The 13,500-nt window shown below is 42.0% G+C and overlaps 1 protein-coding gene and 1 non-coding gene across 2 annotated transcripts; one reads left to right on the top strand and one right to left on the bottom strand.

The window, feature by feature from the left end:
- Positions 1–6,847: 6,847 nt before the first annotated feature.
- trnat-cgu (transfer RNA threonine (anticodon CGU)) lies at positions 6,848–6,919 on the top strand. The gene has a single exon. It is a non-coding gene; the product is annotated as a tRNA-Thr (tRNA).
- Positions 6,920–10,743: 3,824 nt separating this feature from the next.
- pla2g10 (phospholipase A2 group X) lies at positions 10,744–13,215 on the bottom strand. The gene is made up of 4 exons (XM_076144267.1): positions 13,061–13,215; positions 12,157–12,325; positions 11,435–11,541; positions 10,744–10,937 (listed from the first exon to the last, which is right to left on the bottom strand). The coding sequence occupies exons 1-4, from the start codon at positions 13,095–13,097 to the stop codon at positions 10,789–10,791; spliced, it is 462 nt and encodes a 153-aa protein (XP_076000382.1). The 5' UTR covers positions 13,098–13,215; the 3' UTR covers positions 10,744–10,788.
- Positions 13,216–13,500: the final 285 nt, after the last annotated feature.

Raw genomic sequence — 13,500 nt, 5'->3', positions numbered from 1 at the left:
GTCTGGACATATTGACTCGCGCTCTTAATTCATGACATAGACAAAACGTCTGGACAAACACATGCAATCTGTCCACAATAGGCCTTTAAATAATGACTAGACAAGACATTCCATTCTGAGTGAAAAAGAAAAAGACAGGGCAGGATTGCTGCATCTATCTCTCACATATGTATTACATGAATTAATACAACCTAAAATAAATTAACTCTATAATAACCAGCCACTAGATCTATACAGTAAAGAATAATAGTGGCATGATCATGCTATGAGACATAGATGACATGAAAGATGATTGAGATTAGATGGTGCGTAATAAAAGCAACTTTTTGAAGGTAATCAGCTTTAAAAGAACAAAAACCTTTTTTTTCATTGTCATTTGTGTTCCAAAGACCCAAAGAGTGCAGCTAAATCAACACAAGTATGGCTTCAACACAAGAATTCTTCCAACCTGGGCCAGGAGTCAGGGCTAAATCCTGTTAGAATCCACCACAGAATGACATAAAGACAGAAGCTCAGGGATGATTTCCATGCAGCTGGACCAAGTTTGAGCAGATGTCTGGCCTTTTTCACACCCAAACTAACTGTGTCTGTGTGTCTGTGTGTATGAGCACATCCCACACGTGTGTTTTACCTTGAGTGTGAACGTGTTCCATATGCATCCCCCAGCAGTACGTCCCTTTATCGAGGATTCCATCGCACAGGCGCTCAGTAACTCAGAGGGCAGTGAAGGCAACACTCCTCTCAGTCGAGTGAAACGGGAATCCAACCATAACAATCTGTCTCTGTCATCCATCTCATCCTGAAAGAGAAGAAGCATTTGTTAAGTATTAAGTTCATATAGTCAAACATTTACATTTCACACTAAAAGTATTATTCAATAGATTTTGAATTTACTAATTCTGTATTCTTGTATGTGTATTTTAAATATAGCTCATTATCTCATCTCACTCCAACAATTCATGTGTTTCAGCCTAATGACATCACAAATGATAACCAGTCAGAAGTTGTTGACAGCCTGTACATTCAATATCCAGACACACACAAACGCACACACACGTGCTTTGCTCTGCTCTGCTCTGCTCTGCTCTGCTCTGATTGGCCGGCTCTGTCAGAATGCAAAACGTTTCCCTTGTCTCAACATCTCCACCAGCGAGTCGCCCATCTGGGCCCTCTGGGCGCTGGTGGAGCAGCACGGCAGACGGACCAGCGACATCAGACTGTTTTCAGATCGATTCCCAGGTGTGAATGTGTGAACCAGACGACAGCACTGCTGGAAACATCAAAGATTCATTCCGAGCGGTGCTTTGTCCCTGTTACATGTGTCGCAGAGAAACGTTATGTTATAGCATTATGTATAGATTCATTACATGTTCATTGGTAATATTTCATTAGAGAAAAATGATTAAAATCTGCTTGTGATTGCTATTCCATCAAAAATACTTCAAATTCTTGCCTATCCTGTTAAGTGTTACCAGATGAGTGTTTCCATGTCTCCCAATTCATGTCTTTCAGCTGTCTTTGTTCCACCTGTCAGTGTGGATTTACTCCCTTGTAGGCCTCGGCTGAAATAGGCTTATCTTTGCTGAGGACTCTCTGATTAACAAAAGGCCCATTAAGATGTTAAAATGAAAGCTCCCATTCTGAGCCAGCACAATGGAGATTTTTCTATTTTTCAAATTGGACGTCATCGAATACTGATATGTAAGAAGAACAAAAGAGCCAGGAACAAGACAAACTCACTTTGGAAGCCTTCGAATCCTTTTCAACGGGAAAACAAAATAGAGACAGAAAACATACACATGGTATATAGTTCAATGAAATAGTTTTATAAAGCTGTGTTGGACATACAAAGGTTTTACAATGTTTATTTTAAGCGCTACATCTTTCCATAGTAATATCAAAAGACCGAAAATGTATTCTGGAGTCCTGCTGATGTCCTTTGTCCTGGCTGAATGTATCATGACTAACAAGCCCTGGAGTGGATTAGCCACAGAGGATTTAGCAATTTGCAGACTTCATTTTTATTTTGTTAGATCTTCCAGCTCATAGAGCACCATATTCCTACAAAAATGGAAAGAATCTCTCATAAAAGCCCATTTTTCGAATAATGTTACAATGGCGACATCTGCAAGCGTCTAGCAAACGGCGAAAGTACCTTCAGACATCTGTTGGCTGGAACAATGCAAATTAATTTAAGCCTTTGGTCTATCATGGTCATCAGCAGTGCGGTCATAGGACATTCAGCAGTCACATCAAATGATGTGCTTTGCTTCAGATGAGGCGGACACAACAAAACCAGCGTGGCTCAGACGCGAAAAACGACAAGTCATCGAGACATAATAGAGCCGTAAACAATAGAATGTGAACTTACTGCTAAGCGCAATTTTCATCTTCAGTAATTCATAAGCAGACATCATACCTGCTGTCTTCAGTTTGATTTACCTCGCTATGTGGATCTTGGTTTTGTTGTGCTGAAAGGCAGACTGCTCCCGCCGTGTTTCTGCGGATGGAGGATAGTCCTTCGTAGTCTGCAGCAAGAACTGCCGCCATCTTTAATCATAAAAGAGTCCATCTGTCGATGGTTCTTCCCTTTCCACCCTCTCTTCCTCTGTCCCAGTCTCTCTGTTCCAGCCCTCCCTGCGTTTGTTGTGGGGGGTTCTTATTTTCCATCCAGCATCAAACATATCGACAGGCTCCTGTGCCGCCCAGCAGGGGGGCAGCTCCTACATGCTGCATTGGCTGTTGTCCTATTTCGAGGCGCTAACTGACATTTACTTTTCTCAGAACGATGTGAGTAGCAAACAAAGAAATTAGAATTCAAGTCTCAGGCCTTTGATTTCAGCAAGTTTGGCCTCCGAGCTGCTTCACCGACTAAATACAACTTCATCTCCCATGTTCTGACTCATGACATTTGGATCAATCTCTTTGATTGAGGCCACATCTGTGTAACCAGTTACAAAATAACACGTTTACACAGAGCAGGCAGAAGTATTCCATAGTGAAAACTTGAATTAAATCAAACGTTTCATGTTATTTCCTGCTATCCCATAATATCTCATACAAAAAGAGACTTTTCATAGTAACTCAATGTTTAGCTACACTTCTTTGGTCACATCAGTGGAACCCAGATTTGACCCCGGGAGCACAAACTCCTTTTTATCTGCCTTCATCTAACTAATGCATTTTCATTTAAAGTGACACCTTATTTTTTGTGCCTCCTGCTCCCTTGTTGTGTTCAAAGGCTGAATGCTGGGGCATATCTTGTTTACTGTGACTGTTTTGTTCCTCTAAGCACTTTCAATGGACAATAAGAGGAGTTGTATTTCAAAATGGTCGATGCTCTCACCTTCTCCTGCTGTGTGGGTCGTCGGATCTTGTTTCTGTTGTCCGCCATTACTGGGCGCAGTCCCCTGTTTGCCACTCTGCAATACTTTGTCACACTCCTGAACCTGTTTCTGTTTCTTAGTCGCGTGTTGCTGAAAGATGAGCATCTTGTCTTGACATTGCAGCTTCAGCCGTGCCACCCTATTGGAGGAAACAAGGACCAGATGATTGTCTGCACAGTCTGTCGTATGGTAGCTATGGTAACAGACCCAACAGCCGTGAGTGATATGCACCTAATTGCCTTGTGCACATCAAGCAGCATCCAGATAATGAATGTGATCATGGTTCATTAGGATTCAAGTGTGTCAGTCAAACAAAGATAAGTTATTAAGAACAGACACATAAATTGAACGCAGCGATATGATCTCATCAGTGACACAGATATCATCCATTATCTTTTCAGTTCACTAAAGCGCCGTATTTGCTATATGAAGAGCGAATAGTCCAGTTATAGAGCAGATGAATGCAAAGAAAGGAGGAGATAGATGTGGCAAAAGAGAATGCAGAGAAAGGGGAGATGTGATATTGCCTTTGTTGTGTGGCTTCATCAGCTGCTTACCTCTCAACGTGATTTCACACTTGCTTGTCTCCTTGTGGCGAGGGTCAGATCCAGCAAACCTCTCTCACAATGTGCCATTCTCTCCTCACGCTGCACCACTTATGACCCTGCCACTTGCATTTTCTTTGATTAGAATACATTCTTTATCTCAATTTTAACTTGTCATCCTTGTGAGACATCTATCCACTAAATATAAAGGCAAACTTAGCTACTACCACTACTAAACTAAATGAAAAAGTACAAGGACAAGATAGACAAAAGAAAATCTCTGATAAAGCTCTTTAGCTTCAATAATTTGAATAAATTCTAGCGGATATAAAGCTATATCATAAGCTATAGGTGCTCACACTATTTTATTATGTAAAGCAGGGCTTGTTTTTTTATCAAGCTGATGTTCTATATCATATAACAAAGCTTTTCTTGCCCGTTTCATGGATTTTGCTGGAGAGATGGATGATACCACACAGTTTGAGAACCCCTGCTCTCATTCTTTCCTTGTCCTCAGTGACTTTAGCAGACGGGGCTGTAGATAGATTCCCCTCCTGCTGTGAAGTGTATTAAGGTGCAGGTGAGACAGAGATCTACTTATGCATTTCAATCAGTACTCAGCTATTAATTAGAATTATAATAATGCATTTGCCATAAAGAATGTTTGAGAGAAATATTCAACCTAGTTACATTCAGCATAATAGGCATAATAGCATGAGTGGCCCAGGCTAATGGGCTATTCAGATATAAAGCTTGAACATTAGCAGAGGAGATATCTTACAGGAATCCTACAAATGTGTTGAGCCCTCAGTAATCACATGAACTCATAGCTGATGTGACTAATAAAGCCAATGAGTCACTCCAGTGTAATGAGGAATGTAAAGCAACAGCAATAGGTTTATTATTGCAATGCATAAATAAAGTGGTCAGCCAGTTCTTATAAATCAGGCCACCATTGATCAGTCAGTCTTTAATGTGCAAGCTCCATATGGTAAATATGCATCAGTGCACAGCCTCATTAAACTGGAGTGCTCCTGCACACAAAGAGCTGATTTTCAAAACAAGAGGAAAGACTAATACATAATTTAATACATTGCAGCTACATTGATAGGCCTTCTTATTCTCTCAGGGAGTGTTGTTGTTTCCCACAATGTAAAATGTCCAGAGCCACGTGATCTCTGGGAGATATCAGTGTTACGGAAATGGAAAAAAAGCAGTTTCAGAAATGATGATCCGATATATTCTATCAAGGCTCAACTTTCTCATGATGAGTTATTCACTGAGCTGTTATATTTCCTCCAATGACAGTTCACCTCCAGGGCAAAACTACATTGCGATTAACAAAAATCTATAAAAACAATCCATAAGAGAAAGGTTATCATTTATACTTTACACTAAAACCTTGAAATCTGGCAGACGGTTTCCACTATATATTCCACAATATTGTAACCACAAAGCTGAGTCACTTACAGGACAGTGTGTTGTATTTTGATCTCGCAGCCATTTCCATTAATGTCAATCTAATATCAAATAGCTTAATAACATTACATCATAGTTATTCATGTTTCAGACAGATGTTTTGCGAGCTTATCTCAGTGAATCAGAATGAAAAGCTGAATCACAGAAACGCAGTGTGTTACATTTGGCAGATCTGTGCATTATCTGCTGCAACCATGTGTGTGTGTGATTCATGGCGGCGGAGCCTAAGTTTTGCTCTACTGAACAATCGCTACAATAAGCAGGTCAAGGTGAATTCTCCACATCCACTCCACATCTGCGATTTTCGTTGCAAACTCATTCCCAATGGAAATGAGTCTTATTCATTTTTCAAACAGCCTCTAGGATATCTGATCCAAAAAAAAGCCCCTCAGGCGAGCTTTCATCTTTGATGTTTTGAAAAGAGCAACAGTGAAAAGCTCAGTCTGGCTTCATGCATATTGTATTGCTCGGAAAAGAATTACAAACACGCTACTGGATCTCATAGATATCTGCTCGGCCCGCCTCATTTAGTGAGTATGGATATGCTCATGTGCAATGCTATTACCATAATTAGAACTTTGGCTTTATTCACTGCAGCATAGATAAGCTTTGTCAAGGGTTTAATTTTTTATGCTCACAGCATTGTCAGAGTTGTTGAATATCTTGAACATGGCCTATCATCAGATTTGCATTGCATGTTCATGGTCACCAGAGGAGGATATTTGCATGCTTCTGGCTTCCTTCTGGCTGAACTTAACACTTTTATACAAGAAATATATCAATATAATAGTGCCACAAGTGTCATTACATTTACAGTACAGGTTGAAAGCAACAGCATGAAGCTTTCCTGATTACTCATATACATTGTCCTTTAAAAGTCAGCGTTGTAAAGCTTTGGTCCCAAGGCAGTTTGATTCAGTTTTGATTGTTTAGGAAATGATTTGATGCATCAGAATTCTTTCGTCTCCACCACCATTTGATTTGATTCCATTATTTCAATACACAAAAATAAATGACCTCGCTGAATTTACAGTGGAATTTCAACTTATTTACACACTTTTAGAGCAGTACAAACAATATATGATATTTACAGGAGTATTCATTTTTATTCGTTCAGATGTGCTCCAAATCATCGATTATTATTATTTTTAACAATCGATTATTGTCAATTTTAATGAGATTAAATGTAGAGATGTAATTTAATGTCATTACCACCTTAAAACAGTCCTTTGTCAACGTGAGAGCAGAGACCTCTGTCTGTTGCACCACGGAGGCGCGAGTACACAACTGGAGAGCTCCCTCTGGTGGCTAACGGCGAGCGTTACACGTGTTTAGACTAAATTGCGTAACACAAAGGCGTAGAAAAGAGGAAATAGAGGCGTGGCGCACAGAACAGCGCTTGTTCTTAAACGGCATGTCTCGGCGAAAGTTAGCGCAGGCGCGGTGGCCAAGTGGTAAGGCGTCGGTCTCGTAAACCGAAGATCGCGGGTTCGAACCCCGTCCGTGCCTTTTCACGACCTGCGGCGATTGTAACCCGGTCTACTCTTGTAATCATTAGTAAAATTTCATCGAATAACTATAATTGAAGTTCGTGCTCAATCCAACTACCGTTAGCTGCACCCTATGCCTATGCTCTCAATTTTCTCTTCAAATTATTTATTTAGACTTTTAATGACTTCAAACGTAATCATGAATTGGATTTTACATTGATAAAGCAATACCACCTTAATCTTCCTGGCAGGTTCTTCAAAATAAAATTGAAGTTCATCAAATATGATAAGATGACTGCTTGGGAGTACAAAATGTACTTCAAAATTAGAGCCTCCTGAATTAGCTTTTAATTAATTTACTGCATAATAATGTAATAATATTTTAACATCCTAAAAAGTATCATTTCTCAATGACTACTTTTACTTTATTTGTTTCAGATATGGTCCATTTAGTTGAATTAGCAATTGGCATAAATCTTCCTCCTGCGGTGCCTGTAGATTATCAATTGAGCCACTTAACACAAACACGAGTTTCCTTGGGGGTTCAACTGAAATCCTGTGGTGCAGCAGCGGTGCCACAGGGGGCGCTATAACCCTCTCAAAGTCCTAGCGAACCTGTAAAATAATAATGCACAGAAAGGCTCTTTATTTAACACCAGGCACGTTCTTGATTCAAATAGGATTCCACAGGACAACATATAAATGAAAATGACACAAAAGAGTGAATCAATTTCACCATGCAGACTAAAGGTTTGGATGATTTGTTTCAGTTGCAGCTTCACTTGCAGTTGCTCTTGTATACATTATTCCTGAAAAATACATGAACATGAGACATCACCATAAACATGAATAATCACGTGACACTGTGGTCTAAGTCTGCAGTGTGGTTTCCTGGGTAACGCACCATCTAGAGTCATAGCTTCATATTATTACATCCATCCTGCAGCACATTGTCTCTCTCCACTCCATCTGTTGAAGAGGCTCTTTGTGGAATGAAGCATGATGCTTGGCAGGCAACATTTGGGATCTGCTGTGCGGACTTGGAAGAGCGGCTGGAGAGCAGTCTCATTGCACGTCCGTACCACATTACTGTAGAGTCACGTCCGCCCTTAAGATCAGATCAATGTGAGATGAAAAGCAGGAAGAAACATTTGGCCGAGAAATCAGTACCTTGATCATATAATTACGATCCAGGTGGTAAAACTGCTGGTTTTGAAGTAAATTATGATTATTCATGATGTTGGATCATAGAGGTGTTGTCCTTCATGCAGCTCTACTCATGTGGACAAACACATCTAACTACCTGAAGGCTACACAGATGACCATTTCACTTCCTTTATGAGATTGTTACACTGAAATTATTGACTGACATATGTTAATATGCGTGTGCTGCCCATGCACCAGGAGCTTGTTTCCAAGGTAACATGTAGGATTCTTTAGAGCATCATTTAACATAACTAACAAGGAATCCATATTGGGGGCACAGATCAGGTCTGCTTCGTCAGAGTGGGAAATAACTTGTCTCACATTTCCACAGACGTCATCGATGGTAATAAGGAGATAAACGCCACGCTGCAGGAATGTGACATCCCGAACAAAACAACAGAACTTTGGGTTGGAAACTAACTGTTGAGATGAGATCACAACTCCTCTGAAATATGTTTATCTAGAGAACATTGCAACCACTTTCCCCTCTCATTTTGTTGTGCACTCTCCAACTCCCATTTTCGACCAAACTGAACAAAAAGCATGAAAAGATTAGATTAAACAATCTGTTCTTAGTATAAAGTTGATGCTGCCAGTAGAAACAGAACCAAAATAAAGTTGTGATAAGCGTCTGAGTCTACAGAATCTGTTGATCTTCTCTTCTTAAACTAGGAGTCCGTCATCTTACTGCTAGAAATAACTCACAATGTAATACTTCAAAACAAACAAATACCCATTTAGATATGATTTACCAAACAAAACAAAGGATTAAGTGTGAAACAGAAGGAGAAGGACAGCAGAGCCACACACACACACACACACACACAGACACGCAGCACTGGCAGCATGTCTGGGTCTGCTGTTACTGTTGGCATAGGTACTGCTATTGTGTTTGGAAGGAGAATCAAGCTAAATCATGTCATCTACTGTGTGCTATTGTATTCTAGGTGCTTTTTATTTGCAGACTCATCATATTTGGAATGTATATATGTAAATCATACTAGTAGTGCCAGATATAATTTGATGTATGAGCATCAGTCGAAAGTAAGAATGATCTGTGATGTAACTACAGCGGTAAAACTCCTAATCCTTTCTGTCAAACAACGGCGTTCAAACCTGCAGCAGTTCTTTCCTGTTGTTTTGATCAGTTTGAGGACCATCTGGCTCTCAGCTGGGCAGCCAAAGAGTTGATTAAAAAACACAATTAACCGGGGAACAGGTTCTGTCACCTCACCCGGCTGCGATTACAGAACGGGTTCATTGGTCATGACAACCCTGCATGTGTTAGGACGCACGAGTCCACCAGCATTTACGCTTAACGGGGCTACAGAAATGTTGCTATGAGATGGCAGCATCAAGCATACAACATATCATGAAATAACTTATATGAATCTCTCCATTAGTGACATCAGACTCCCTTTAGCTCTTCTCTCAACAACATCATTACCAGGCAGGCTTATTCATTTCTTATAAATGTCTCAATGTGGGGATTGTGATTGTTGCTTCCTGTGCTGTGGTTGTGTTTGGTATTTGTGCATGTGGCTCCATCCACAAATGAGCACCGTCACCTCTTGTTCTTATAGACACAGAGACATTAGAAACATTATAGACGCATTAATCATCCATCTATCCATTACCAGCACCATCCAGTGATCATGACGGAGGCAGGTGTTGTGCTCATGTGATCATGGTTTGGTGTCTCACAGACCTCCACTGGACAAATTTAACAGATCCTGTGTGTGTTGAGCAGGCGGAGGTATGAAACTTGCAGTGTGTTGCTACTTTATCGCCAGGATTGAACCCCTGGTGCAGAGTGATGATCCGGTAAATGCCTCTGCTGACCCAACTACATTTCCGCTGGAATTCTCAGGGGTGTAGATGTCTGCAGGCGGTGAGCCGTGACCGGCTGAACACAAACACCTCCATACATTACTTACTATGCGGTCATAAAGTTCAGGGTGTAGCCTTATCACTTACTTGCTAGACTCTGAGTGATTCTGGTTAAGCGCAGCAGCCATGTTGTGTCACCGTGTCTCAGCTGCAGGGGAGGCTTTTGTAGCCGCTTTTAGAGGGTTTTCCCGGAGGGTGGAAGTGTTTGAATAAGTTCTGAATCAGTCGTCTGTCTTTAAGAGAGTCGTTGCTAAGTTGGTGTGTCAATTTCATCACTCTGGCAGTGCCGGTGAAACATTTCACATGGAAGCCCTCGAGAAGAAAAAAGGGGAAAAGTTGTGAGAGGAAAAGTGGCAAAACCTCAATTTGCTTATTAGGTCACAAGATTTCCAACTAGTTATGTTGAACCTCCGGCACAGAATCCAGAACACAGAACACAACCACACTACAGTATTTCAACAAATGTCTTACAAAAGTACTGTTGTGAGGAGCAGCTATCTGATCCTTCACAGGCTGATTAACATTTTGACCTTCTGACCAAGACTGACTAAGTTTCAACAGAGTGACCGCTGTGTGAATCTGCTGCTGTAATCCGTCTCCAGATATCTGCCAAACGGTCACATCCAACCGCCGAGTTTCGCCTCTTAATGAAATGACACCAACCTGTAAGAACATGTAGGGTGTAGTTTGTCATCCACCTCAATTGAATCCTGAAGGAAACAGTCGTAACAAAGAGTGGAACCTCTTTTATTTACAAAAATCCAAATAGGACATCCGGGTACAAAGTGTGTGTCAGTAAATATTACATGTTGGGTGTTCATCCCCGCAGAGAAAGTCGGGCCACAGGGCGAAACGTTTGTTGAATCTTGCTTTTCTCAAACATTTTCCAGCGTCTCTGTCACACTTACAAAGCATTTTCTCGCATTTGTCCTTCAGATCGTCTGCAAAGGAAAAGAATCGTTACAACGCCACTTATTTCAAAGATAGTTGTGTTTTGTTATTGTAGGATACAACTCCAGCCTTCTGCTTTCTCTTCTATCGGAACTCTGCTCAGATTGCAGCGACTCACAGACGAGTACTTATGCTGAACTATTACCACTTAATTGGTGTATTGTTAAGGAAACTCCCCCTCATAGTTGCTTGGTGGAACTCTGTGTGAGCCTCCTGAAGGCCCGAGGCTATTTGTGATCAGACGTTAGTCTGCTTCTGCCAGATTAAGAAACCACAAACAGGATACAGGATATAAAACAGCCAGACCTGCCCACCAATCAGCTGAGTGTTGACTCTTTTTATAAACACCTCCAGCATTTGGGCAATCACATAATAACACGTGTCAAATTCCGGTTTTCCCATGAGGGCATTGAAGAACTAAAGCAGCAAAACTGTAAAAAGCATGCAGTGTTTGAAAGCATCTGAATAAATTAGTCTCAGTCATTACCACAGTCTGCTTTCTTGTCCTCACACGTCCATCGATAGATGTCGGTTTTGGTTTGGCAGCCGTGAACTTCTGCGTCTCCGTAACAGCAGTCGTGCTTGTGGCAACACCTGCAGTGTGTAAAAAGAAAGATGCAGCAACAATAACAAGGAAGATAGATGTTTTATTTTGAAGGCTGCTAGGTTGTGCCGCCGCGTCCGACAGAGCGCGCAGCCTGAGGGAAGCCCGACAGGAGGCACTGTGGTTTGGGTCGCACAAAAGTCTATTTTAGAGGCCCGATCGCCGCATGTGTGAGCCAAACTGATACTTAGCACTTCAGCGGTTTGAGGGGGTTTGATGTCTCGTGGTTAAGAAGGAAAAGAAGGAGACGGTAATTTGGAATTGGGTGTGGGATTTCTTTTTTTGTTTTTGGGTCCTATTTTGAAGAACACTGCAGACCGAGTGAGTGTGCTGGACATGATGTCCTGTCCCGCCGCCGATTGTGGTCGGGTTCGCCGGATACGGACGAGTGAGAAGGGAAGGAGGGAGGGAGAGAAGGAGGGAAGGATGCATGCACGTGACGCATAAAGTGGAGGGTTAGGATTAGCAAAATAACAACCTTCTGACCGCATAATGCATAGGCTGAGTGTTTATGTTAAGGTGCACGCTGTTATCAGGTGTGCCGCGCTTCAAAATAACAAAAGATACCCTGAATCCGACGGTGTGATTGGGTTCTGCCGCCTCACCAGTCGGTCCGGTCCCGGGGCCAGCCCTGACCCCCCAGCCCGCAGTAGCACCCGTACATCATGTAGGACAGCGCAGATCTGCCCGTGCTGCACTTGATGGCCCCCGCGAGCTCCAGCAGGCTTCGTTTGGCCCGTGAGGCCCCGCGCATCGCCACAGGGGCCACAAGCACTGCAGAGAAAAGAGAATGGTACAATACCTCTCACACAGCTGTTTAGATACTCTTTAGTACGCTTACAGGGTCACTTTATAGTCTACCTTCCTCTAGCACTGCTGTCTTTTGTCCCTCTGCCTGTGTAGGATGAGGACTGGATAAGCTACCTTTCAATCTTAACCTGTGCTGTTAGTTGTATGAGTGTATACCACATGATCAGTGGAAGTATGATAGCTGTAGTTGCTGTGGTGATATTCAAATAAATAAGGTTCATGATAAGAAGCGTACAGGTCCATGTAATCGCTCATTAAGCCATCTGTTCCTCCAAACACATTATATAACTCCACGTGTGTGCTGTTAACTTAGAGTTCAAATTGTTTGTGCAGAGTGTGGGAGTAGCCACACACACACACACACACACACACACACAAACACACCTATGTTATATTAAGAGAGCACTTGTTTCTGTGTGTGCACCACCTCAGTCCAATAGTGAACACAAGCTAGACACACAAGTGACTTTACACTGTCGCAGTCCTCCTGAAGACTGAGAGACAGGAAATCCAACATCCGATGAAGATTTAACACCAAATCTACAGAAGGAGTCGGTCAGTCCTTGGTTTCAGTAAACGCTCACAGGTTCAGTTAAGTATTTGTTCCTGTAGGGATTTGCTTCCAGCTCTCTATGTTTGAATTCACGTCAAAGTCTATTTACATTCCCTCACTACAGATGTTTGAAGAAAGAAACTCACCAGAGAGGAGGAGAACTATCCTGGGGAACACCACCATGGCTGCAACAGGCTGCTCTACACACACACACACACACACAGACACACACACGCACTTTCACTCCAAGCCAGGGAGCGAGTGAGCGAGGGAGTGAGAGTGGCACGGGACGAGGAGCTTTTTTTAGTTGCTGTCTTGAATAATCTCCTGAGCATCACTCCAGGCCCCATTGGCTAATCCAGTGTTTGCGAACCGTACGCCCCCTAGAGGAAACGCCTGGAGGTGATAAGTGCTCCTCCTCTGCCCCTCTGCATTAAGGAATCGAGTTTTGTGAAAAGTCTGCCTGCACAGGAAGCTTGGTCTCTTCTTTTGTCAAACCAATCACAGAGATAGAGACAAATCAAATCTGAAACATAATGGGTGAAAACAATTCGATTCCTTTTGTAAAACTTGTACAGAAGTATTT

Source organism: Genypterus blacodes, unplaced genomic scaffold (genome assembly GCF_046128005.1).
Source record: "Genypterus blacodes isolate CSIRO-AG114 ecotype Tasmania unplaced genomic scaffold, CSIRO-AGI_Gbla_v1 ptg000028l_1, whole genome shotgun sequence".
Taxonomy (NCBI): Eukaryota; Metazoa; Chordata; class Actinopteri; order Ophidiiformes; family Ophidiidae; genus Genypterus; species Genypterus blacodes.
The sequence above is the reverse complement of the archived record's forward strand: the minus strand, read 5'-3'. Positions and strand labels throughout refer to the sequence as shown.

What these genes read in the sequence shown, in the direction of transcription:
- pla2g10 (XM_076144267.1), bottom strand. Translation starts at nt 13,097, where the DNA reads ATGGTGGTGTTCCCCAGGATAGTTCTCCTCCTCTCTG. An exon ending in CCCCGGGACCGGACCGACTG is followed by an intron (nt 11,542 to 12,156) that starts GTGAGGCGGCAG and finishes TACACACTGCAG; the next exon opens with GTGTTGCCACAAGCACGACT. An exon ending in GGACAAGAAAGCAGACTGTG is followed by an intron (nt 10,938 to 11,434) that starts GTAATGACTGAG and finishes TTTCCTTTGCAG; the next exon opens with ACGATCTGAAGGACAAATGC.